This window comes from Aythya marila, assembly GCF_965140915.1.
Source record: "Aythya marila genome assembly, chromosome: 21".
NCBI lineage: Eukaryota > Metazoa > Chordata > Aves > Anseriformes > Anatidae > Aythya > Aythya marila.
This window is the reverse complement of record NC_139062.1, coordinates 3897487-3925139: the sequence shown is the minus strand read 5'-3', so window position 1 is coordinate 3925139 and position 27653 is coordinate 3897487. Positions and strand designations below refer to the sequence as shown.

At 46.3% G+C, this 27653-nt stretch overlaps 1 protein-coding gene across 2 annotated transcripts in view; it reads right to left on the bottom strand.

The window, feature by feature from the left end:
* MIB2 (MIB E3 ubiquitin protein ligase 2) overlaps nucleotides 1–26968 on the bottom strand; it is a 40320-nt gene extending 13352 nt beyond the window's left edge. The window contains exons 1-9 of one of the 2 annotated variants that reach the window (XM_082776744.1): nucleotides 26902–26968; nucleotides 26547–26677; nucleotides 14305–14655; nucleotides 13146–13317; nucleotides 5533–5639; nucleotides 3049–3243; nucleotides 2466–2608; nucleotides 1797–1904; nucleotides 538–642 (exon numbers count right to left, since the gene is read on the bottom strand). In XM_082776744.1, the coding sequence (XP_082632870.1) occupies nucleotides 538–642; nucleotides 1797–1904; nucleotides 2466–2608; nucleotides 3049–3243; nucleotides 5533–5639; nucleotides 13146–13317; nucleotides 14305–14551 (1077 nt within the window). In that variant the 5' untranslated portion in view covers nucleotides 14552–14655; nucleotides 26547–26677; nucleotides 26902–26968. The remainder of the gene's footprint in view (nucleotides 1–537; nucleotides 643–1796; nucleotides 1905–2465; nucleotides 2609–3048; nucleotides 3244–5532; nucleotides 5640–13145; nucleotides 13318–14304; nucleotides 14656–26546; nucleotides 26678–26901) is intronic. The other variant, XM_082776745.1, reaches the window with a different exon arrangement.
* Nucleotides 26969–27653: the final 685 nt, after the last annotated feature.

Below are 27653 nucleotides of genomic sequence, written 5' to 3'. Positions count from 1 at the left end.
GACACCAGAGGGTTCTCAGCACTTTCACTATTACTGGCTTTACATAAGAAGGGTTTCCCAGACATAGTACAAATATCTACAAAGAAAGCTGGTGACACAACAAAACTTAGCCCGCAGAACCCTAAGAGAACTGAAAATTGGGGTTAGGGAAGGTTTCCTCTATGCATTTAATTGTTCCTGGTCCGATCAGACCATTTTCCCCACTCAAGCACTTTTCCTGTCTCATTCCAGAGAACAGGGAAGAGCTTAAGAGGACTCATTTACCTTGGTTAGTGAAACCTCTCATCTGACTTACTGGTAGTCAAATTCTTTGCCAGATTCCCCACCTACCCGCTTTGCTTTGGGTTCTGCAATAGGATTGTATCAGCAATAGCACTAGGCAACGTTTCTTTGCAAGGCCTCAGCAGTCCCAGCAGGGTCTGTGCTCTCACTGACCAGCAGGAATGCTGGAGGGCCGTGCAAGCCCAGTCACCATTCCTAATTGCTGAGGAAAACTCAGGAAGTTACTGGACTGTCCTGGAACTGACGCGCACTCACAGGTGCCATTTCATCTGTCCACTCCCCATGACCAGGTTGGAATCGCTTCACTGTTTCCATATCATCTATCACTCGGACAACATCACCAACCCAAAAGGTGTTGAGCTACAAGAAAAAAAAAGTCATAAGCTTTTTGGGGGATGAAGCCAAAAAAAAAAAAAAAAAAAGCGATCAGTTCCCACCCCCACCCTCAGCAATCCCAACCAAACACCAAAAACCCATCCACGCAAAAACCAAGGCATTACAAAACCTAAGTACAGTTCCCAAGAAATCTGAAATCAATGCACTGCAAAACAAACACAGCCCAAGGGCTCCAGTATTGCTGTCTTAAGCCAAGCAAACATTTAAAAGGGAAATAGCTTGGGACAGAACAATTTTCTTCTTTTTCTTCAAACCATTCATAAATAATAATATCATGAAGTACTTGGAACTTTCCTTGGTCTATCCCCTCACCGTACCTGGAGACTTTAATTCATTTTAATAAGGAAGTTAAATCCATTTTATTTAAAACAGGAAAAGCTCCAGTTTCTTTCTGAAGCTTTGCCAGATGCTCCCTCTGCTCATTGAGCTAAGAAAGGGGCACTCTCAAAACCCACTTCTTAAGGAGACCAATTCTGCACAGAACAGTCTGACACTGGATCATCCATTGGTGTTGGCTGGCGATTTTTTGCCCTGGTGTTCAATTCTTTCAGAATTTTGTAGTCTTCCAGCAGCTCCTTCTATACCTATTAGCCCCATTTCTAATAACCCCCATTTCAAGACCATGACCCTCTGGAGAAGGCCACAGCGATCAGCTTTAGAAATGCAAAGTTAGAAGAGATGGATTAAAGGCTCAGGTCATCCAGAGAGAAGCAAGAGAAAGATGCAAGAAGCAGAACAAAATGAAGATATAAGGAAGGAAAAGAAATCAAGTGGAAATGTTGTGGACGAAGGTTTGTCACAGATGAAAGGAGGATGAGTTGTCGTAGGTCACTTGTTACCCTTCTTATAAAGGGAACAGAAATTAAGAAAGAATCTACCTTAAGAACTTCCAACATTTAAAATCTGAAGGTTCACACAACTGGACCTCCTAGTAGCCCAACTCCCCCAGTCTGCAGCTACCTGTTTCAGCTCTGAGTGCCTGCACTAGTACCGCTGCTTTCACAGCAGCAGTTTATTTCTTCGGCACTTGCTTGAGACCCCTTGTGTCCTACCACAGCAGGCTCAATTGCCAGCTGCAGCATTTCTAGTTCTGGCCAAGCTCCCTGGTCAGTACGTACCTTGGTCAGAGCTCCAGGATGGAAAGTCCAGCGGGTTTCACTGTTGAACTGGACCCTCACGTCCCCTCTGTCCGTGATTCTGTGCACAGTCCCTGTCTGGCCAATGAACTTTTGACAGAGGGGAAGAAAAAGCAGGGGAAAACCCCTAAATGAATCACATTGCTTAATCCCAAATCTGCTTTAAATGAGATGCAGTCATTTTTCTGCAAAAGGAGGGAAAGAGGCTTAAGAAGCTCCCTTAAAGGAGCAGTATACGGGAGGCAGGACAGCAATTGGTATACAAACTGTAAAAATGCCTGAGAATGCAGCAGAAACCGTCCTACTCTTTCCAAATGATAAAGGTGAGCAGAGATTACTACAATCTTTTTTTTTTTTTTTAAAGACATTTTTTTTTTTCACTGGCTCCCAAGATGCTGGAGCAACTCTTTTGACCCATCTCAGAGTCTTAGAAATTCTGCAGGGCTCTGCAAGGTATTCTCATACACCCCCAGATTTATCTGAACGTAAAAATTCGACTCCTGTGTCCTGTCAATAAAGGATTTCTACTTGTGATTTGCCTACCACAATATAAACATAGAAGGGAACATGCTACACAAAGACATTCAGGCAACTTCCTAGCCAGTGGTTACTTCTGCAGTGCTGAGAGAATGAGAAGGAGCAGCAGCATACCTCAGCCATTTTAGGATTCCAGCCCCCATGGCCCTCCTGCATCTCCCGCAAGATGTCGATGTCCAGGAGGCATTTCACCTTGTCCCCGTGCTGGAACGGATGCCTGTCTGTGCTTTCTTTCCTCTGCAGTTCAGCTGGCTTTCCTAAAGGGATGACACCACCCACACACATGGAGGACGCAATAAGCAGCTTTGTGTTGTGCTTGCCTTTGTAACAAGGGCAGCAAATCTGCGTAAGGCTTAATTGATGCAGAACAGGGGAATTCTACTCGTGGATACACTGTACTCACTCTGTGGGGCAGCATACACAGAGAGACCGAAAGGATTTGACTCTAAATGGATCGTGGTATGGATGAAACATGAGGTACTTCTAACAACACACACCACAGGCATTCCTCGGGGAGTTTCATGCACCTGCAGCACCAAGAAGCTGCCTTGGCAGATCTCTCTCTTGGGATACAGCTGTGGGTATCTGATGGCCTTACACGATCTAACCACTAAAAGCCCAAACTGTTTTTACCAACTATAAAGCAATGTATTCACGCAGACTTGTTTTCAAGTCACAGTTTCTCATGCTTACGCACCTAACTTGGGGAGATGCTCTTTGTAGTAAAAGCCACCAGATGCCTCCACAGTACATTTCAAGTCCACTTTTCCCTTGTGTCCAACTCGGTAGACGTTTGTGGTGCCATCAGCCCACGTAACGCTGGCCACGCTGCGTCCAGTCTCTACATCCCAGCCGCGAATATCGACCACACGTCCAGTTTTACCTTCACCACCTGATGGAAATAGAGAGGAAAAAGTGTCTGGCTTGTATTTTCGCAGAGACCAACACACAGGAACTCACCTGAGACAAAAATTAAGCAACATTTTTCTTAACAAAGTCAAAAACAAGGAGAAAACATGTCTGTTCAACTATTCACCACAGATGAGCAGGCCCAGAGCTGAAAGTCAATAGCTGATAGATGAAATCCTGAGGGAGAAGTTGCTGCCAGGAAGGATTTCTGTGGTGCCCTATCATAGGCTTTACACGCTCCATCTGTATAAGGTGCAAACAATCTCACTCACTTTTTAATTAGAGAAATTAAACGACAGGGCAACTGAATTTGATCGATGCAGAGAATTTCCACGTGAAGCTGACTGAAAGCCAGGCACCCCTTTGCTTTGGAATAAATATGAAAAATCTGAACTCTGTAACAGTGTAAGTGCCATTTCTCCTGGTCTACAGAAACACTGCCCAGCTAGGCAGCACGCTGTGTCATGGCACCACACTGTGGCAAAGTAAAAACACAGCAGCGTTGGAAAATCTGCCCAACATCAACCTAGCACTGGTGAGGTGGAAGAACATCGGGTACTTTACCTGCACAAAGCAGAGAAGAACACCACTGAAACAGTCCAGAAAGTGGAGATTTTAGATTTATATACAAATGCACCGAATATAGTGACACAGTCTGAATTTGCAGCTTGCCTCCCTCTTTCTGCAACATCTGTCTCACTGGGTTGCCAGCGAGGTTCTGATTGCCTGCAAAGCTTTGGAAATTACCAACTTAAAGGAGTTTACTTCCTCATCTAACTGCACAGGATCTAAAAAATGACAATACAAACTAGTGTAATCCTTATTGCTTTACTGTAACTTCCCCTCCCTGTCCAGGGAGCATTAGCATCCACTTCCATGATGTTTGGGCTTAGGTGGCACCAAGGAAAAATATGTATACAATGAAAAGATTCAAATGACTGAAGAGTTGTGAGGGTCAACCCTAAGCACAGCTGAACAAGAAGTCTGGTCACTTGGTACATTTTGCACTCAATGCTCTTTTTTTGCAAAGGGCATCAGGAATACTAAAAGCCCCAGGCAAATAAAAGCAAGACCACACAATCAGCTTTATCAAGTAGATGCCACTGCCGTTAGCAGGCACAGGAGCACGTAATTAACACCCACATTCCCCTGGACGCTGTGACAGAGTTTGCAAGGTTCTGTATTACCACTGCTTCCATGTTGCCTCCTTAAATGGAAACAGAGCTGATGTTAGTGCTACCAGGAAGGGAAGTGCTGAAGAGCAAACAGCAGTGGAAGGGGGCAGCTCCACCACAGAAAGACGAGGCAGTTTGAGGAGAGAAGAGCTGAGCACCTGGCCTTAGCTTCTCACACTTGTTTTGCACCTACCACTGCTTTCACGTCACTGTCGTACACAACGCCAGTCTCAGACATGTAAATGTTGATCTGATCTCAAAAGGATGGCTAAGCTGGACTGAGCATAAGCTGCTTTTGCTCTCAAACCTGCAAGCAGCCACGTCCTCCACTGAACCCAGAGCTGCAATAAATGGTGGGGTCAACACCAAATAGGGAACCTCCGGACTTACAACTTAAGTTGTAATTATTAAGGGAAAAAGGAAGCTATAAGGCTCTGGAATAGAAATGGACCGTAAAGTTTCCTCAGCGCTGCAGCACTACACAGAATTGCTATCAGTGAGTTAGTTGTGACATCAGGTCTAGAAAATGCTTTTTTGTCTCTGCATTTTCATCCTGAATTTGCAGTTCATACAGAAAGCAGAAGTCATTCTCCAGTAACCACAGCACATAGTTCTTCATCAGTGCTCCACGTCAAACCTAGACTATTCCTCTTCACTGCTCTTAAGTGCCCAAATAAGGGTAATTCCAAAGAACTCCAAAGGAAAAAGGAATACCACACGTCAGACAAACCTTAACTCCCACCACGGACAGAAGCGTTTTCAGGAGAGGACAGGTCTTTATTGTCCTGTAACATTCTGCACACTTACAGGTCTATAAAAGATCTGCCAGGATGGTTCCCATGAGCTTTCACATTTATGAAACAGGAGCAGCAAAACTTCCCTCCCACACCCTGAATGAATGCATAGGGTCTATGTCACAGGTATGTTTCTAAACAGATACAAGAGAACAAATATTTAAAAACCAGCAACCTGCAGCATCCGAACAGCTTCCCTCAAAGCTGCAGCTCAGCACACGCATTTTCAACCAGCAATACAGCAAAAAGGAAGATAGAAAAAAATGGAATGGTCTTTTACAGGAAGTCTGAGAAGCAGCTTACCATCTTGGTTACCCCATTCCCAGTCTGGGCCGCGAACTACTTTAGCCCCCTGGAAAGTCCCTTTTAATGTGATACGAGTCAGATTCTGTCGGGGACTCACGACGACTCTGAAAAACAAAATCAGGAAACAAATTTATTATTACCGATCACTTCATAAAGCTCTCTTCCAACCGAGGTCCATCGTATCAGGACCAAGTGTGCCATACTTAGACAAAAGCATGGCTTGAATTCTGAAAAGCACATAAAATATGCTAGAAAACAATAAAGTATCTGAACGGGGACATTGGTCCTAAAAGCTGGTCTCCCAGAAAGGTCAGAATACTTACAGAAAGACAACTAGTGAATAATATACTGCACTAAGAAGGATCCAGGCTCTTCTTCAAACATTATCAAAATTTGTGAGACCCACACTGAGCTTTATAAATCTCTGGCCTTCCCTCAACTGTGGGATGCAGATAACTGGGGATAGAGGCTGCTGTGCAAGCATGAGGAGAGGCAGATGTCAGTGAAAGTCCACGGAGACAAACATCTACACACAAGCGGCATCTGCACACAACTGTGGTGGGGCTTCTCTCTCACGGTGTGGGACACCAGAACGTCACCTTGCTGAAAGCTGAACACAAAAATCCCAAATAACTACACTTGCTCACTTGCACACAGCACACTCAGCAGTGAATCGAAGAAAGAACGTCATTTAAGAGCTTCAAGAGCTCTGAGGGGGCTGCGTAAAGCAAAAATATAACCCAGCAGCTCCAAAGAAGAAATATTTCCCCACATGTTCTATGGGATGCACAAGCTGCTAATTATATTAGGACAAAGATGCTTGCTGAGGACCAACTATGACTGCTGTGAATGCATGCAAACTAATATTTTTATCCATAAGCACTTACCAGCTTTCTACAGCAGAAGGTGCAACATCTGCAACCCAGTTATCCCAATCTGGCTTTAGTAACTTCGCCCCACTGCCTACACAGAGCAGGGGGAGCCTTGCAAAAAATACCATCAAGGTATTTTTCACCATTTTCCCATGATGAGCACCCAGGTCAGTTAATACAGGTTCCACACAATGAAAACTTCCCTCTAAAATAGGTTCTGAGAGAGGGGGAAACAGAGGGACAAGAACAAAGCCTGTAACTCCTCTAGGAAGCCTGACATCACGTCAGGGGGAGAGAGACGCTGCCTTTTGGCTGCCTGGTGTCCCTGTAACTCCAAGGCGATGCCCGTGGGCATTACCTGCATGTAAGGAGTGGCTCAGGCAGCCTCCGAGCCCAAAGCCCTCAGGAGTTCAGCACGTTTCATAACTAAGCTGCAGGCTGCACTGCCTCACTCACTTTCTGAAAAGCAGAGCAGATTAGACCAACAGCGCTGTGGCTAGCCTGCTCCCAGGATAACACAGACCTTTATCTTCCCTGCCCTCTGCATCACAGGCATACACACCAATTCATCTCAAGGAGGAAAAGAAAATTACCTACGTGATAGTGAACAGGGGGTCTGACGTCCTGTTAAAGCAGCTCCCAATTCCCATAACGTTACAGTAGCTTCTCTGCTGCTCCTAGTTCCTTACCAAAAAGCTTTTTATAAGATACGGAGCCACCAAAGCCCTCGGAGCCGTTTGGTTTGGTCCCTGGGGTGCAATTCACTTTGCTAGGTGACTGCAGAGGTGCTGCAATCCATACCCTTAACCGCCCAGCTCCTCCCGCCAGGCTTAGTGGGTCCCAGACGGAGTGAAAAGTTCAGCAGCCCTACTACAGGGAAGGGGCGGGGAGCCTACCAGCAGCAGGGCTGACCTCACACCACCTTATTTATCTCCCATCTAATGCCTCCAGAGAGAAGGTAGAGACTCAGGAGGATAAAAAGCTTATGCCTGAACTCACTGTTTACTGATCCATCAAAAGCCTAAGTCTTTTACCTTTCTTAACTTGTTACCAGATCTCCCACCTGGGTGTTTAAAAAGAGGGAGAAACTATTTACACATATTCCTCTCATCGTTTTCATTATCCTGATTGTAGCTCTGTAGGAGAGAAGATGAAGACAATTTTTTGAATGGTTGAGGTTGTGGGTTTTTTTTTTTGTTTCGGTGTTGTTTTTATTCTTTAAACACCATCAGTTGTTTTGGAAGACAATAATGAAAGAAGGCTCGGAGGCTCACTGAAAAGAAATGCTTACCAGTGTTCATTTTATTGCACTGGTCATGCCTTAAAAAGGGATAAACTGCTATAGACTGGTTTCAAGAACCAGCATGGATTTGTGTATCCCATCTGAAACAGCTAAGCTACCACGTGCTGTGCGCCCTGTATTTCCTCGAATACTTTCCTAACAATTTAGCAAAGATGTCTTAACGAAACCTGGAGACAAAGCAATAAAAACACACTTCTTTTTCTCCCCCTTTTCCTTTCTTATGCTCGTATAATCCTAAGAGCAGCCCTGCCCCATCTCAACAGCTCTCACATTAGCTGTCACTTTGGGTAAATTTGTGGCTAGAGACCACGAAAAGAAAGCTGGGTTTCCTTAATATCACTTATAAACACGGACGGGATCAAATTGCCTTTTAGCGGATCAAATTGCCTTCTAACTGCAGCCCTCTGTCCTTAAGCACCCGGCAAGCACAGCCCAAACTCCACCTGTGCTCACGTCTGTGCCAATTTACTGACAAACCGGCCTGCAAAGCATTAGCTGCAAGCAAGCAGAGCCATTCCACCAAACATTTTGGAAACCCACGAGAAAGTTACCTACAGAACATCACCAACCCTGCGTGTTTACCATTCTCTCACAGGTGCTGACCTTTCTTTATTCCCCTGCTGCTTTTATAGCCTACAATCTGAAGTTCTCTCTCAGCATCCCAAAGTACCACCACAGACCCTTTCTTGATAGGCAGGGGTTCTTTAACTGAAGTTAAAGACAATTCCAGAGGCGGAAAACATGCGAGCACCCAAAATATTAGCTTCTGAGCCATCTCCCAGGAATGGATAACTCATATCAGGTATGGAACCACTCCTGTGTCTGCTGTGTAGGTGAGCAAGCAGAAACAGAGACCGTCTTTTTTTTAATCCCCACGCAAGGAACTCTGTGTCCCGTTCCACTGAAATGCTGGAGACAACCCACCACGACTGCCTCCTGCCCTTGGCCTCACAAAAATTCTGACCTTGTCCTGAACCACGCTGCTGACCAGCAGCACAGAAGGGCGATGGAGGAACGAGCTGTCCCGAGCCAACACATCGCGGGCGGTAATCTAATTTGACATGTTTTGCTCCAAATACTGCGCAACAACCAACGTTATTGGTGTGTTTCAGCAATACCCTGGAGATAAATTTCATCACTGCAATATTGCCTTTAATAACAGTTTTAATTATAACAGCCATTCGAGGACTGCAGCCATTCCTGTCCCACAAATTCCAACGATATTAAATTACTGCGGAGTCCAGAAGACACTCGGGAGCGTGTTCTGTGCAGAGTGAAGCCATGCATCTCATCTCTGTCCTCAGAGAGGCACGGCTGTAAGCCAGAACTGCACTTCAGTGGTTACAAACCCACACTGCCTCTAGGATGGAGAAGGATCTACCCAGGTTGCCTCAAGAAAAAAAAGAGGCTGCACAGAGACCCTGCAGAACCTCCATGTAAAACTGACCTCGGCAGGAAATTCTGGATTCTCTAATCCTCCCTCCAAATCTTTTACTAAAGCACTTCCAGCAAAGGATAAAGAAAGGAAATTCTGACAGATGGCAGGCGGATGCTGATTGCTCAAGCATGAACCAGCCTAAGACAAGGACGTTGGTAAGTGAGGGATCAGGATCACATAAACCTATTTCAGGAGCTGCCTTTACCAAGAATTTCCATTGTCAATCCTCTGCTTCCATGCCGAGGCGCAGCCTTCACCAAACTGATACTCCAAACTGAAAAAGAGAAGCCCTACTATCAGGATATGCCCTAATGTTCAAATAAATTCATACTAATAAATGAATTCATGCTCAATGAACATTTTTAAGAGCATCAGGAAAGAAATCATCACACAGGAGCCAGATTTCACTCAATGTTACTCACTGAAATTTCGTAGTCTAGCATCTTAAACTGACATTGCATAAATAGCAGGCGCTGCAGAGGTTACTACAGGGAATAAACCTGCATCCCCTTTATTGCCTAGTAATCAAATGCCCAGCAGCTGCCACTCAGCTGCTCAATCAGCTCAGGCTTACGCTATAAGCAGGCACAGAGGGAAGGCTGGACTATTAAAGCTGCCTTCAGATGGCCAGCATTGCACACAGGTATCCGACTGCCAGCATGTGCTTGTTCTTTTAATGCATCTCATTTGTAAGTCCAGGTGGTGAACTAAGCAGAGCTGTTAAGGATTATGGTTGAAAATAACTGCAAACGCTGTTTCTGACTACAGGATAAAATGCATTGCTAGGAAATATTTAGATTTTTTAAGCTTCATTACACAGAACTTTCAAAAATTGTCAAGGATGTGGTTTACTGGGGAGTAAAGCTTAATCCCAGTAACAGTCACTAATGGGGAAAAATGGATGTAAGGAAAGCAATGATCGAGTGAGAAGTACAAGAGATTGTGCCATCCTGATGTGCAGCTCTCCTCTCTTTTCCCCTAAGCAGTTCGATTGCTATTCAGAAAGCTCTCAGGAACAACAAAGAAAAAGGCCATCGGACTCACATCCAGACACCAGAAGCTGGCAAAGCTGCTTGCAAAGTCACAGCACCCGAGGCAGAGACAACTGGCACCTCCTCTACCGGCTGCAGGAGACTGCCAGGACAAAACCTGGGAAGCTTTGCTTTGCTTTGCTGCTTACAGACACTGATTTATCTTCCATTTACTGAGCAAATGGATACTCGATTATGAAAAACATAGTTCTTCGGTGAAATTGAGCTATCTGGCCTTTTAAACCAAGGATAAAAGCCTCTTTCAAAATTAACAGCCATAAAATTCAAACCAAAGAAGACCAATAAACAATGTCAGCAGCTGGCAGATGCCAGGAAGAGATGAGTTCACATGGCAAAATATACAAAATCCGTACTTCCTGCCAGCAGCAGGTCAAACCAGGTCATTTAAGACCTGAAATAGCTTTCAGGTAAAAGTGTCTTCAAAGCCTCTTTAGGAAACTGTTTGGGAATGCTCTGCCGTGTCTGCCTGGCCTTAAGGTCTCTCAAAATCCTCAGATTAGCGAGCTGCTAGAAACATTTACTCGTTGGCCTTGCCCAGGTTTAGCTGCACAGGTGTCATGCGGTGGTTCTGGCAACAACAGTGCAGGTGGCAGCACTTTGCTGCACAAGGACATCGCAAGTTGTCCTCCCCTCAGCTTCCTACAGTGAAGGACCAGCAGTGGCAGCAGTCCTGGAGGCACGGCGATCATCCACCCCGGCACAACAGGCTGAGAGCACGGGGAAGCTGCCAAGCCCCAGCTCCTGATCTTTGGTTAAAGGAGAGCTGATGGAAAGCTCCCAAACACAGCTGCGTTGCACAGGGCTTGCACTGATGCTCTTGAAAGAAAACAGTTGCTGTGCTTGAGGCTGTCCATTTCCCATCTGAATAACCAAACACCCCGGCCATTCCTGCCAGAGAAAGGAGGGGAGAGAAACCTGATCTCCAAAGGAGCCTACTTCTGTATTTCATAGGCACTCAAACAACAGCAGGTAACAGCAAAACCCCGAGAAAACCCAAATCCACACAGCAGTTCCCATGTTTTTTAAATGCACTGCTTTCTTTTCCTTTTAGTCTTTGGTGAACTGCCAAAGGTTTTCTCTTCTACTTTATTGAGCACAAAAAATGAGATGAATGATCCAAGCAGTTGTCTTTTCACAACACCAGGGCTCCAGTGATTCATAAGCAAGCAATTCCCTTCTTCAAAACGGATGCTGCATTGCCTAAGGCGGTGTTGTATTTGCAGCTCAGACCTCAGTTATCCCAAAGAAATCCTCTCCATGGTGCTGTTCAGAGGTGATCTGCCCCATCCCCAGCTGCTGCCATATTTTACTTTTTTTTTTTTAATTAGAAAGTTCCATTCTTAATGCAACCACAGGACAGACTGAGAAATCACAGGATTTTGTCTGCATTACAGCAAAAGTGTCCTGACTTCTTCCTGCTCCTGCACATCTGTTCCTGCACTCCCACATCTGGCAGGCTCACACAGTGTCCCCCACTTTTTTTTTCTTTTTTTTTTTTTAGCTGCCTACTATTAGGAAGACCGTTACTTCTGCTACCATACAGTGATGTAAATCAGATTCCCACTGCTATAACAAAAGGCTCAATATCACAGACTCTGCCCTATGTCTAGACTTCCTTTTATGAACTAATAAAAGCCTATTTATATCACGTCTCTAACCGCTGGGTGATACAAACCTGCAGAAAAAGGAAAGGAATTTTAGGAAAAAAAAAGCAAGCTGAATAAACCAAACGGGCACAAAGAGGCAACATCATCAGACATCAAGTTCTGCTCTAGAGGAAAGCTGCATCCAGAGACCCCAGCAGAGCTCAGAGGTTTCTCAGGCAATGTTCCAGAGCGGTGCTGCAGTGGACTGGCAAAGTCAAACAAGTCACAGAGGACAACTCTAGGTCTGGCAAGTTTACCAGCAGCTTTCCGTGCTCTCTTCTCACTGATGGCAAGCACTCTATTGCCTAATTCAAAAGCAGCCTGGACACAGGTGAGATACAAGCCTTGAAAGGAAAAACTGCTTTATTTACAACTTTTGCCACCTAGGTTCCTCAGAAAAAGTTCTGTGAAGGATAAGAGGTCTGAGGAGAAAACTGCCTGGCAATCTTGCTCCCAGTAGAAAAAAATAGCATTCCGGGGGTGTTCCTGATAAGGGTCCGAAAGGATGACAGAGCAGCCCAAGCACCAGCTGGCCCAAAGCAGCCCAAAGCCCCCATAGAAGCCATACAGAAGCCCACAAACTTGTACAGCTTTGCAACAGTGCAGCCTCGTATGATAGCTGCTGTCTAGTGCTTTTTTCTTCTTCCTTTGAACGTTAGGAAGATTATCTACCTTAGCAGCAGGCAAGCAGGTGCCCCTGAATAACTGTCTAGAGCTAACTATAATGCTGAGAGTAAAAATATAGGTGTATTTATACTTCCACTAAATATACACAGCCATATATACATTCACACACAGTGGAAATCATGACGCTCGTTTCACAATAGGATCTGTCTGGATTGTCGTATTAACACAAGCTCAAGAAACATCCTAATCTGGTGGATAAACACGAGCCTTAAAGCTCAGAGACGATCCCTTTGGACAGCAGCAGCTACCCCTTGCTAGCACTCAGAATTCTGGCTCAACGATACTGTGAAGACTATGGTAATAACTCCAGAGCTTCCCATATGGGAGGAAAGACAGCTGCAAATCAGAGTTGTCCATGGAATTATGTTGCTAAAGACAGATGCTACAGTGATATTTTCAAGGCAAAAAAAAGAAAATCAGTGACAAACGCAAGAGCTGATTTCCTGTAACATTCTAGGATTACAGAATTCATCTTCATGCCCACCTTAGGAGGCACAACCGAAACTAGTGCTGACGATTTTTCATGCACACCACTTCGGAGACCACTGCTACAGAAGGGCAGTTTACAAATCTCAACACATTTCACTGGACTCCCCCTGTAGCTCCACTTACGGTTGTGAGTGTGCTGTCTCGTAGCGCTCAAAGGAGTGGGACAGATCGTGCTTGTTGTTCATGTAACACTGCGTGCACAGGTCGTAGTCGAAGCACATTTTGCATTTCCACCGCATTCCCCGGATGCCGTGCTTCTTGCAACAGTCACAGATGATGTTAGGGTGACGGACACCTAGCAGAACAGAAGGAAAAGAATATAAGATCCACACCAAATTCAGAGAAACCAGGTTGACAAGGCTGGTAGAATTATATTAGTATGTTTTAGTACGTCCACGTACTAAAGATGACAGAACATCTAAGCTTAATAAGGGAAAGTCTGCACGGCATTCAAGGACTGAGCAGAGTTGATCTGGCTGCCATCTAAGCAAATCAGAAACCCCACAAATGCCCTGAGGTGGCATTAAGATTGAGCCACCAATCCTTTTGTCTCCACGGATTTGTACGTTAGGACAGGTCCACCCCACTACTACCCCACAGCCCTGAGTTTGGCACTACTTCACGTCTACCTGCTCTCTTCCACCAGAGCAGCAAAATAAGGCTGCTCACACTCAAATGGTTGCATGGGAATGAAATGAAAGCAGGGGATGCTGGAAGAGGATTAGAGCTCATCCAGTGCAATAAACCAGAGCAGATTTTGTATTTGTTTAAAGATCTCTCCCATACATTATCTTTCTCCCAACAACAGATAACTCCTGCCCTTACTCAATCAAGTAAGCACAGCTACAACAAATGAGCTCAATCAGGAAAATTCAACTGTAACAATTTTTGGCTTCTCAGTTTTTCTGATGCTTGACTTTTGAGCTGTTTACTATGCAAAACAGGCAATATAAATTCTACTTAGCTCAAATAACACTTGGGAGCTTGTTCTGCACAAACAATTGACAATGAAGCTCAGTACGTTTCAGATACAAAGCCTAAACAAGGGAACCAAAAGAATTAATATTGATCTAAGAAGACATCTCATTTGTTCTGAATTATCTTGCTCAATTTCAATGCCTTTCCGTGGTCCTGCCATAGAAAAGTAGCACAACTGAACTCAAATATTCATTACAACGTAGTTGCAAAAGGCTCAGGTGCCAGTTAGCAGGTAAGGCAGGTTCCACATGCTGAAGATGGCATTACAGCACATCCTTGTGCTTCTTGTCCGTGCCACACTTACCTATTTGTGCATTATCGTACAGAAGAAGGTCATAAGCTCCTTGAAATCCCGTCCGATAGTTGGTTCTGTTGCCCTGATCCCACTGCACGACCACAGTTTTATCCGGAGTGGTTGGGCTGCCTGTGCGACCGATCTCCACCACGGTCCCAACGTTCCCTTCGCCACTGTCCTGGCTGCCCCACTTCCAGTCCACTCCGCGAACCACCCGCATCCCAACCTGCATGCTGGCATAGGGGTCCGAGTCCATCGCTCTGCACAGCAACCCTCAGAAATCCTTCACGCAGCAGCTCTGGGAGATGGGCGGCAGCAACTCATCCAGCAGCAGCAGCAGCAGCAGCATGTTCAGCACACCTGGGAAGACAACGTGGCATTAAGTGGTGTCACTCCAAACATCACAGCCCTCAGAGCAAGGCGAGCAGATCCCATTTCAGCTCATGCCCTTGGTGCACAAACTCTTGCTCCGTTAGCAGGGCCAGAAGGTTTTCTAGATTCCACTTCCCAAACGAAAACAGCTCAAAGCCCACCTTGAAGTACTTATCCCACTCTGCTGTAAACACCATCAAATGAAATGCTGTGTAAAAAGATTACCGAGATGCATCCTGATTACCTTCTATTCAGCTTCAGTCTTGATTGCAGTCCAGCTGCTGTTTTAGAAAATGACAGCTGCCTTTAGCAAGAAATTGGAAGTCCTGCTTCGCCATAGCACTACAGGTGAACTTAACATCAACTCCACAAAGAGTCAAAATGGCAAGAAACATGCTCCCTGCCCCAAACAACCCGGCCACAGACTAGGCCTGACATGCCGAGTAGATAAATCTGTATTTTATTCAAACAGAGCTCGATTTTTGATGAAGACTTCACATACATCTTTTCAAATGATACTGCAGCGCTGTGTTCATCTTGCCCAGAAAGTTTGTGATTGATTTTGAGATACAGGAAGCCTTAAAGATGCAGAGAAAAGCAATATGTAACTGTCTTCCAAAAGCAACAGCAGTTTTAAAACAAGAGCCAGTGTTAGAGAAATGTCAACCTTTGTTGCTATTCTAGCTAGAGCAGGAACAGGAAAGGGTGGGCAGCTAATCTGCAGCGAGCACTGCAGGAAAAGCTTGGGATAGCCTCCCCAAGTGTTGCCATGACAATTGGTAAATGAGGTGAACACCACATGGATGCAGCACATCCACAGCTCTGAATTCAATCACAGATTGTCAGTCTGGTTTGTGGATTTAGAGATGTCTTTTTTAGAAGATGACGGAGGAATACAGCTTTTGAATTTTAGGGCCAAGCTCCTCTCAGAGCTCAGGAAAAATCTACTGTAGCGTCCTTTTACCTTTGGGCATCCCTGGGTCTCCACTTCAAGCTCTAACACCCCAAATTTTGTGAAATACTTGGGAAAAAACCCACATATATCAAAAATGCAGAATGCCAAGGGCCAAACTGTGCAGGTTCCAAAAGCACAGCAAATCTTACCGAGTGCCACGACACACAGCCAGCTCTCACCAGGCTGACAGAGCTGCCACCAAGCTCATAGGATGTGCACCCAGACGTGGCAGCAGGAGCAGCTCTGTGCCGCGCAGCTAACGCTGCCGCCTACCAATAAAGCAACCAAAACCACCCAGGGCTAAAAATAAACTCTTCCCCCAGCCAAACATCCCCTTTTAAATGTATGGAGGAGTAATGTGATGCAAAATGAAGTTTCTAACATGCAGAGAGCCGGATTTCTGTTCAGCTTTAGCATCTCCCCAGCCTCAGGCTTTTTCTGCTGCACATCACTGTCACATCCAAACAGCAAAAGGAAACGTCCTTGTGAACTTTGTGGCATCTTTACTTCCAATCATCCCTAAAAGATGCCTTGGGCAACGCTTTCATTTAGACCTTTGCGGAGGTGGACGCAACATTGCTGAGTTTAAGGTGCACCGCTGGTTATTGCTTTTAGGAAATGAAGAGACAGAATATCCTTTTTAAAAAAGCATTGCAAAACCTAAGGAGATTTGCATGATCTGCTCCTCCTCCAGATCAGAGAGAAACGGCAGACTCGGCAGTGCTTGGTTAACGGTTGGGCTCGATGATCTTGAAGGGGTTTTCCAACCTAGATGATTCTGAATAAAATGGATGCCTTACTAGCAGTAACTTTAACCAAGAGCTTTCACTGCTTTAACGAAGTTTTTTCCACTTTATAGAAAACACTTGGCTGCCTACTGGCAGTTCTGTAATTACAGGCCAGGAATGCAATCTCTGTTGATGCCCCAACTACCAAGCTGCAAGGACAAAAATCCACCTCATCTGTAGCCCGTAAGAAGCTGGATGTGGATGGAAACAGTTTTACTGCTGCCCCATGCATTGAGCTTCCCTGGGTTCTGCAGGTTCCCCTTACGAAGGAGCTGCACATGGACTCATCCCACGGCTCTGAGCTTATGTCCAGGACTCCACCACCCAGGAAAGCTGCCGCAATTTAACTGTACCCTTGTGATGCTGAGTGCTGGTTAATGCTGTTCCGGGCTGCAGTGACCCTCATGTAATCTGCTCGCTGATCTGAAGGCTGACTTCTTAATGCCAATCTTCTCTTTTCACCCAAGAAAGCACCAAAGGCACCGCATTCCACTTAATCTGCAGGGCAGTGCATTGTAACAAGAGGAAAAAGCATTTGAAGTCTTTAGGAGATGAATTACAACACACATGTGGTCTAAATCATGCTAGAGACCAGTATTATTTACTTCCTAAGTGGAAATGTTTCACCCATTGAAACAAATACTCCTGCTCCTCCCTCGAAGCTGTTTGAGTGTAAATGATTCCAGGGAAGGATAGGTGTAGCTGCCAGAAACCGTTTAGAGAAAACAACAGCTTCCCAGAGGAGTTTAAAGAGAGCTCTGAACAAATAATCCATCATAAAACACAAACATGTCTCTGAATCCTGACCTAATGTTCTGACCTCATCTACTGTGACATGGAAAAGCACAGCCCAGGTGTAATCAAACCACTCTTAGGAAATAAAAGTAATATTTAACTGGAACAAAGGGAAAGTGCCTTCAGTCTGCAACGTTTCTTTGCTAACAGTCAAACACCGTGCTGCTGGTAGAGGTGCTCCAGAGGCAGCCCCGCACACGGCTTGTAAGAGGCAAAGGTTGCTGCTCTACTGGATACACGGCAAACAGAGCTGAGCGATGGTGTAAGCAGGTTGGCAAAACCCACGCACGTAACGTGGTTATCAGGTTATTTCAACAGCATGGTAAACAGAGGAAGAGGCAGCTGTTTCTTTCCCCCCACTCCTCTTTTTTTTTTTTTTTCCTTCTCCTTCTGAGATGTATTCTGCAGTTAGAATTGTCTTCTGGGAGGAAGACACCTCACTTCACCTGAGGGAGCTCTGCCAATCCTAAGGATGCTTCCTTAAGTGCCCTGGGCCATGGCAAATGCTGTTTGTTTTTTTTTCAGAAGGGCAGCACAAGCTCGCAAAGCTCAGGTTTTGATGCTCCTCTGGAGTCCCTGGCTCCTTAACACCCTCTGGGACCTCACGTGGAGACGGCTGCAGCAGAACTTTTATTACTGGGCCCTTTCCACAGCAGCTCACACGAGCTGTGGAATTATTTTTAATAACTTCACTCGAGCGTGAAACATCCATCATCCCCAGCCGGTAATTCACAAGCCCCACAAGAAGTCGTCACTGCACGAAGCATTTGGGGAAATAACATCATCTCCCGTCTCTTATTGCTGGTTTCTGACTTCTCCTCATTGCACGTCCAATTGCTGACGATCTGCAGCACCCAAAACCTACCACAGGGGTCAAGCTGCCTGCTCCTCGTCCTCCTCTTGCTCTTTGGCAGCCTCCCAGGAGCACCAGACTCGCGTGGGCTGCAGTGTGTGTGTCCGGACCCACAGGGCTGCAGGCTGGGAATCCCCGGCTTCAGGCAGCACAGAGCTCGACACAAACACCCCCACTGGGCACGCAGGCCAGACAGCAGAGGGTGACAGCCTCGTGGTTGTTCTGGGAGGCAAGATTTCTGCCATAAATTCCCACCCAGGGACAGAAAAGACGTAACGCTGCTAGGAGGAGAAAACACGGTGTCCTTTGCCTGCCAAAAGCAGGGAGGACGCTCCCTGAAACTACTGGCTTATTTGACACCCGGTGCATTCACACTGCGCCCACGGCAGCACCACGCAGCCATAAACCCATCCTTCCACACGACCTTTTGCACCGGGTGTACCGAGAAGCAAGCGAGAGAATTAAGCTCTTGCATCCTCAGCACGACTGGGAGGCGGGTAAATAAGCTTCTTTTAATTAGAAGAGGATCTGGGGAGTTTTACATCCTGTTTTCTAAGACCCACCCTCCTGCCCTGAGTTCCCCTCTCATAAAAGAGTGGGTTTGTGCTTTGCTCTTTGATCCTCGGCTCATCTCTCTCAGGGAAGAGAGAAACAGAGCAAGCAGCCAAGGCATTCTTCACTTGACATCTCAAAAATAACCGCAAGCCCATGAGGTCTGTGTCAAGACCAACGCCACTTGCTTTACCCTCTCTTGGTCCCAGCGCAGACTGGGCAAGCACCAGGAGATGTTTACAGGCACACGATGCAGGCAGACAGGAACAGAGCACGTCCCCAGCGCCGCCTGCATCAGCAGAAATCCAGAATAACCTCACTGCAGCACAAGCAAGCGGTCGGCGCGGTGGCGCTCACTCTTCAGGAGACAATTCAGCAACAACCCTCTGAGAGGAGCTGGTTGTGACCTTGCTGGCCTCGTTGGTCATTTCAGCAGGATTCTACCCAAGAACAGAGGTCTGCAGTTCAAGTCGGGGTTCAAAACATTAAGATCGATCGGCTACCACTGGTGTAAAGGTTCAAGATTTACTTTTTTATGTCCCCACACTGGTAACAAAGGCCTCTAAACAACTTAAACGTAATGGCTAAATTAAGCCAGCTCCTCCTGGCTTATGAATGGCTGTGCCAGTGCAGCTGGTTTTTGGCAGGACTCTTTTCCATGCTACTCTTACGCCCTACAGAAGTGGGATTTGACTGAATTTTCCCCCTTTCCTGACACAAGAAGTGTGAAACCAGCGCCAGTTCACTAGCTATCTGCACAAGTAACTATTGTTCCCCACCCCAGTTTCCCTAGCTGCAAACCAGAAATAAACACTTTCCTATTAGAGATCCTTTACTCACAGACAACAACCAGGATCAAATACCTCTGACTAAGGCTCCAAGCTGCTCAGTTACTCATTACCAAAGCGAGCTCTCACGCCAACAAACCCAAATTCAGACCTAGCCTTCGCTTTTCTTCCTCCTCAGCAAGCAGTAAGACCCCAGGACAGCACAACAGCAGAAATAGGTGTGCTCTCCCAGCAGAACCCAGTCTAATTTCTCTCAAGGCTACTCCCACAGCTGAATACACTCACTGTTAAGTGAGAGCAGAGCAGAAAACAGTCTTTTTGACTTACCACCATACAAAGACCAAAAATCCTTAACTTCTTAGCAGATCTCCTCTAAGCTGCCTGGTAATGGTGCCTTCTGGCCAGCCTGCTGCTTGTTCCAGCTGTGTTCCTTCACACACAGCACCTACATAGTTCTGGGCTAAAATTGTAGCACCAACAGGTGTAAAGACATCCTGTCAATCTGAAACGATAGGCAAACCAAGGCTGTATCTCCACACAAGTCTTTCACTAGCATTTTAATGCCTGTTTTAAGAAAAGCCAGACATATAAGCATACCTAAGAGCAATATGGCATTTATCTCAAGTAATCAGAGCAGTATTTTTAAGATGCTCTGAAAAAATCCCTTTCCAATTGGCCCTGTGATGTTGCAGGTACTACTTTCTCTCGTAACGCTTGCAGCCCTAATATACAAGTGACTGTCCACTTACGTAGGAGTGCAACAGGCATCTACCTAACCCATAAACTGGCCTCTGAAGGAGTCATTTATGGGCAAAAGTTGGGTTTAGGTTTTGCCTGTATTTGGAATTTATAATATGGCAGCAAGAGCACAAGCTTCCTCCCTTAGATGCCCAGGCTGGCTGTAAAAGAAACAAAAGGCCGCAGAGAAAGCCTCCATCTCTTTTATGCAGACATTTATTATAAAATCAGTTGTGCTAAATCATTTGCTGAAAAAATTGCGTAAAACCCTACCAAATGAGAAAAGTACCTCTAGTATAAGGGCTAATATTAAATTGCAACGCACAATAAAGATTTTGTGCTTTCAATACATCCTTAATGCACAAACACTGGGCTCTAGCACTGCCTCCTAGCACAGCACTGGTGCCAGTCCCGCTCCTTGCTGTGGCAGGGCATGCAGTCAGACCCACGTTGTTGTGTATTGTTCCCCAGATCTCACTCCGCAGCCCATGCTCATACAAAGAGCTGCGCTGTCTGCTCAGGTCTTGTTTATCCGCTCAGGCTGAAGAACAGGGGCTGGGTGGTGGAGTAGAGCAAGCAGGAGCTGCACTGCCACTGCACATGGTGCAGATCGGACCCAAGGGCTGGCAAGGCAAAGCCAAACGCTTCCAAGTCATAAAACAATGTCAGCGATATCAGACCAAGTCCAAAAAAGACAGGGATGGCCCCCAACCCTGACAGCACTGCTCCCTTTAAAACAGCCATCTGGTTCTAACTAAGTATAATTAAAAAAAGAAACAATTGAAACCTCAGCAGTGTGGTCCTACCTTAATTTTGCCACTAAGGCTAACCTTCTGAACAATGCTCTAGCGTAAACTGGTGGCAGGTACCTTAGTAAAACACAAACAGAACAAGCTATTTTCTGGCCAAAAGCACGTTCCTCTTAGCAGGAACCAACAGCAAGCACCAAGTGTATTACCCCAGCGCTGTTACCTGTTCTGAGGCTCCATCTCCCGTGGCTGACACAAAGAGCACAGAAGATACAGGCTCTTTGCTCCCAGGCCGAGCAGATCTTCTAACGCAGAAGCGTGACACCACCTCAGGCATTATGCCACAAACTTAACCACTGAGAATCAGCCCAAGCCCGTGGAATTCCTCCTTATGCCACCGAAAGAATTTGCAGATCCGGAGGGAATCACCCTCTCCTCCCCTGCTAAGCCACAGCGTCTCCCTGCCGCTTTGCTTCGTGGCTCACCGAAGACGGGGATATTTTTTCTCCTGCTGTCAGCATTTCTGCTTCGTCTAAATTTTGCAAAATGGCATCACTGGCACGGAGTGGAAGAGAAGAGCAGATGATGCTTCCGTGGGTTAAATATCAATATCAGATAAATGAAGCCATCCCTACTGACAAACTATTCTCAGCAGAAAGAAAAATTAGAAGCGGGCTAGCTGCCTTGTAAAACCAATCAGCCATGAAAAAGCCTGAATGAGGCTGAACCATACCCCAAACCTCACCTGCTCTCGCAGTATATTGAACTGTATTACATAAACAGAATAAAGCAGGTGATTAATATGCCTTCACTCGGGGATTAACATCTTGTCATTTCAGCCTCACTAATTATTTTGTGTAAGAGCAGGCACACATCCTGAAATACTGGGACACAGAGCGAGGAAATGCTAAAAATAACGAGCCAGCCGTCATGCTTAAAGCCTGCTTTTCACCTCTACAATCAACACTTGTCCTATACAAATGCCAGCCTATTGATCCGTTTGGTCTACGCTGAATTTTGCATTCAATTTACACTGATTGTATTCTAGCACCAAGTCGTCCTGGTGAGAAGGGAAGGCAATGTTCCCTTCGCAAGTTGGAGGAGCAATACTTTTTGTGGTTATCATCCTGCCTTTCTATTCTTTTGCCTTGATAAAGGATACCGGCCTAAAAGAAGCACCAGACAATTTATTAAGATGTAGTAACAGTAGTTATGTGCAAATCCTGCTCAGAAGCTTGCTGCCAGCATTCTGGTTGGTATTTAAAATTCTGATGGTATTTAAAAAAAAACAACCTGCAGGGTTATCTTCTCTTCTCCTTGTTCCAAAAGTTAAATTTCTTGGGTTTAAGTACTATTTTTTAATGAATCAGCTCAGTGCTGACTAATGGACCAGGCTGATGAAATCCACGGAGTTGCGAGTGGGTCAATATTTGCTTTAGCCCATACAGATGAGAACACAGCCTTCAGGAAACACCACAGGTCAATCAAAAATAAACAGCTGTCACAAGCTTCCCACAACAGACGTCGTGGCGCACCACAGAGAGGTGGAATACCTTTTGCCAAGTCAGATGCGTTTGAAATTCCTATTTACAAATCACCCGCAGCCAAATCCAACAAAAACTTCAAAAACTTGAAACCCGTGGGATCGCTGTTCATTTGCTCACTGGAGAATTAAGGGTGACGATAAGGGAAAGTTCACACTGGGAATCTGGTGTCTCTCTCTTACTACATCCCCTAAGATAATTGCTCATGAGCCTGATGAAATTTCCTTCTGGCTTTTGATGAACTGTGTTCTCTCCAGGAGGGAGAAAAACACATCAGCTCCAGCCATTTGCTTTAATTGGACCTGACAGTTTGCAGATTGCTGCCTAAAGCCTTGAAAAGCTCAGTAGCTGGGGCTGAGCAGCATCTACTTTTTCCTCAAGAGCAGATTTCATAAACCCAAATCCAACTCATCCAGGGAAAAATCTGTTACAGTACAAGCTCGACATCACTATCAGGAATGGCTTAGGTGGAGCTTATTGAGCCCTTTGGCAAAAGGAGGATGAGGCAGCCTCTTGAAAATCCCTTCCAGCCCTATTTTCAATCCCCTCAGCACGCAGTACCACACAGAAACATATTCCAACATCCAGAAGTCTCTCCTGCTTTCAGATTTCAACTGTATTCTTACTTTGACGTTGCTCTGAGCAATATGTAACTGGCCCACAGCTGGTGGTGTCGAGACCCAGCGCAGAGTGAGCGGTGTTTTGGAAAACACACCGTTGTGGTTCTGTGACAAGGTTGTTCATAGGTATTTAGACTCGGGAGCCCTTGGTGGTGACACAACAGGATTACTGACCATCTGAGTTATGAACCCAACTTTTTCCAACTTCTCAAAGTGAAAAGATGCTGCCTCAGGCTCTGGCATAGAGCAAACTGCAGCATATAACCCTCTGAATCTCCGATGAGCCTTGATGGCTCATCCTACCAACTTTCAGATTCCCCTTCAGGCTTTTAGAACGGCCAACGCTGCTCTCCTGCTGGTTTCCAGCCTAGAACTCGCCCTTTCTGTGCTCTGAAAGCAAATCAAAAGGTTTAAGTCTAATCTATCCTGACCTGCCTTTGGCTAGAGAGACATCAGCTGCATAGAAGCAGAACAAATTGAGTAGTAAGCTGTTACTTTCCTTCCTCGGACTTAAAGGTTTGAGGGTCAGCACATGCACCAATTCACTTACCAGTCTACATTTTAGAAGTACGGATGTTATCTTTCAGCTTTGGATAGCTTTAAAGCATGCAAGAACACTTCACAGATAGAGAATGGAGCCATGGTTACATATGGAATTGGTGGCAGAGCCAGCAAGAAACTCATATATCCTTGCTCCAAGTTTCCTTATTCTGGGAAATTCCAAACAAAACTACAGCTCTCATGACAAAGGGAGCAGAAATAGACAACAGACTCCATTTTCTCCATCTTTGCTTAAAGATAGAAAAATATCTGATGTTATCTACCACACAGAGATATAATTTTATCAGTTTATAATTATTCTATGCAGATTTTTTTTTCTTTTTTGCTATTCAGACAACTGAAGTGTTCATTCTGATCTAAGGTCTCTTTGCCTGCTTTTGCACAGATGCACATCTCCCAGGTACCAACCCCAACGGGAGTTGCATCGCAGCTCCACGATAAAGGAGATAACTTACAGCAGCCTGTAAGAAAGGCACAGGCTTTTAAATTCAACCACCTGCACACAAAACGAACTGGCTTAAGAGGCTTGTATTCTGACAGCAAAGAACTCCCAAATGACCCACCGATATCATCAGCTCGGTACCTCTGGAGAGAACAGTTCAGTGTTTGCATGCATGCAAAGCCCGATCGTTATTGGATTAAGGCCTGCTGCTTCCAAAGAAAACCACACAGGAGAACCAGGAAGGGGAAGATGACGTTTCCCTGCTCGGGTAGGATAGCGCTGCCTTAGAAAGACATCTCTGTCAAGGAAAGGAGCATCCCACCAAAAACCTTGATGGGGAAATAAAAATAAAAGAAAAACAGAACAAGAGAAAAGGTATTCTTTCTGCTAACAGCTGTTCCAATAACATGACTGCTTGAGGAATGCGATCATCAGGTACTGTGGGAATCAGAGAGGAGCCAGCAACACGATTTGACCTGATCACACTTGAAACAACGGAAGGAGCAAATAAGGGGAAAGCAACACCAACATATCGGAGGGTTTATGGGGCTCCCCAGTGAGAGTTTCTAGTGAGAACGTGCTGCAAGTTGTATCGCAATACTCAGGCCCCTCTGTAAATGCCCCTGATAAGCCGTGAATCAGAATCCTTACAAAACAACCAGGATTCTGCTCAGCCTGCTCAACCAGCCTGCTCACCAAGCCCTGCATTCTACTCCTGAGTCCCTGAAATACAGAAGCTCAGAATATAAGCGCATGATCAGTACTGCTGCAAGTGGCACGGTCACATTCAGTGTGACCCTGAATCCTGCCATGGCCCGGGAGCGGTTCTGTATCAGAGACGATGAGCAAAACAAACAGATTTAACAGGAACAGGCAGGCAGGGGCAACGTGACCTAGAAGAGACCAGCTATCAGGTTGGAGAAAGTCTTCACCTTCAGCCAAGCCACTGGCAACTTGTCTGTGAGCAACCAATAATAACACCTCACAAAGGCAAGGCAAGAGGTGAGCTTGTTTGGGAGAGTACTGCAGCCTGGAATAGCCCACAGTGGTCCCAAATAAATGGAAAGGAGACATTTGCAACCACATTTGTGGCATTTCCACAGTTTTTGCAACTTCTGAGACTTCCGTCAAAGTTTTAGCAGAAATACGCTGTGCACGGAATCCCAATTCTTCCAAACAATCCTAGCAGTGCCTTACTGGCCACTCAAGACCAAAGCTGGAAAACTGTAAGGTTCTTTATATGCTGACCAGGCACAGGACTTCCACAATCACATGGTTTCAAACGTGCATTCCAGACAGACACCAAAACACAGGAAACTACCCAGCAACATCACAGCGAGCAGAGAATTGAGCCAACATCAATAACATACACTTATGAAAATTATTCTCATAACAGCAAAACAGAGGTGTGCTGTGGAAAGGGATGGGAAACACGTTCACTTTGTTGAAGCTTAACATGAGAACTATCATTCACGAAACAGAACCAGTAGTGATGCTTAAATGACCAGAGAACTCTGTTACATGTGTTGCAGGCACGTTTACCAGTCCTACATGAACTCATTACACCTTGTCACCACAGAAATCATAGAATCCTGGAATCATTTAGTTTGGGAAAGACCTCTAAGATGCGAGTCACCTGACGCTCGACCTGCTGCTCTGGTAGTTGTCTGCCTTCAGGAGGCACTTCTTGAAGGGAACCACCACCTGCCCACCAGACATTAGCTGCTCCAAGTAAAAAAACAGACACCCATACGCCAGAGCAGAAAAGAAAGCTCAGAATAGGCTTTGCTAGCTCTGCCAAGGCTATTGAAGTTTCTTTCTGATTTCCACTACCCATATGACATGTGGCATCACTCCAAACACGAAAATGGGGGTTATTTACAGTAAACGAGTCCCTCATTTACTTCTTACTCAAGTAATTAAATTCCAGAGTTGAGCATCTGCAGGGAAATCGGCCCAAACACACACAGAGCATCCAATGCAGCTGAACGGCCTTCTCTACATAGAAGTTTTGCCCTTGTTTTTCTTGCTTTCTCAGTTCAAGGAGATAAATCAAATCAAATAAATCAGAGGAAAAAGCAAATAATCAGAGGGGGGGAAAAAAAAAGCCACACGTGTTTCAGTTCCGAGTAATAATTCAGCATAAGGCCTATGCTCCGGTGATACAACAGGAATCCATCCCAGCGTTTCTGTCAGCTCTCACCTCAGCAGGTGAGGGCTTAGCAGCAGTTCCTGCTTCAGGACAGGAACACACCTCCAGAACAGGCACACACCTGTGTTTACACCCACTGATGTATTTACACCTGCTGAGGTATTTACACCCTCTGCTGCAGCTGCTGCCGGCCACCCAGAAGAAAAGAAGCAAAAAATAAAGCAGGAGCAAGATCCCACTGCGGGCTCAGCCCTTGGTAAACGTGGCAAGGAGGAGAAGCGGCTGCTTAGAGTAAACCCATCCCTTGAGAGGATGGAAATAAAAAGCAGAACAGGCACATACCTGGCGGAGAGCGGAGCAAGCAGAATTCACGCAGCCCTTCGGCAAGCCGCTGTCCTTTCGCCAGAGCCGTGTTTGTCTCCTTCCCTCTTTCATCCTGGGGGCAGGAGCCTGCAAGCTGCCAGCTCTGCGGCCTGAGGGGAGAGCAGAAGACACGAAGCTGCGGCTCCCTCCGGATCCCCCCTGTGAGGCAGGAGCCGAGCACCGGCCGCGGGCCGGGAGTCGCCCCCCACCAGAAGCCTCCCCGGCGCCCTCAGGGCTCCCTCCCCGCCTCTCCCACCCCTTCCCCGGTCCCTGAGAGCCGCCAAGCCCCGGGGGCTGCCTCGCTGAGGCACCCGAGCCCCCCGCAGCCCCTCACCCCCGGGGAAGCGGCCGAGAAGCCGGGCCGCGGCCCCGCCGGCCCCGCGGGTGCTGCAGCAGCGGCGCCGCCCGTCCCCGCCTCCCCTCCCGCCCAGGCCCTCTCGCTTCTCGGTTCATGCCGGGAGGTGTAGTTCCTAGCTCCTCGCCCCGGTGCCTCTCCTTGTTCGGGGGAGCTCTGACTACAAGTCCCGTGAGGCAGCGCCAGCACGGGGGTGAGCGCCATGGGGGGCTCCTGTGGTGATGGGGGCAGCGCCCGCGGTGCGCACCCCGTGCCTCAGGGTCCTTTCACTTCACCTCATGGTCTCCTCACGGAGCCCCTGTGATTGTTGAGTTCTGAGCCTCGGATCCCTTCATCGTGTCGAGAATAAACGCTGGGGGTCGTCTCTGCCCAAGCAAAACGGCCCTTGAAGTCCGTGGGCTGTTCTGACTGGACAAAAAAATAATAAAAATGCGGTTATAAGGTCTGAGGTGTGTTTGTTAAATGTTTGAGTGTTACATTTGAGGGTAAATTGGTCCACTGTCAGGGAGATTTGGGGGTTCAGCATTGGGCCCAGCAAGGTGCTGTATCACTTGGGTGAGCAGGAGGGCTCAGAGAGGCTCAGCTTGCCACCAGGAATGTCAAAGAAAGGCAGCCCAGCTGGGGCCTTGCTGACACTCATAGTCAAAACGGGTAAGTCTAAAAGTACAAGGTATTATTACCGTGTTGATAATGATTTCCTGCTCAGAGAGGCGTGAATTGGCATTGCTTTT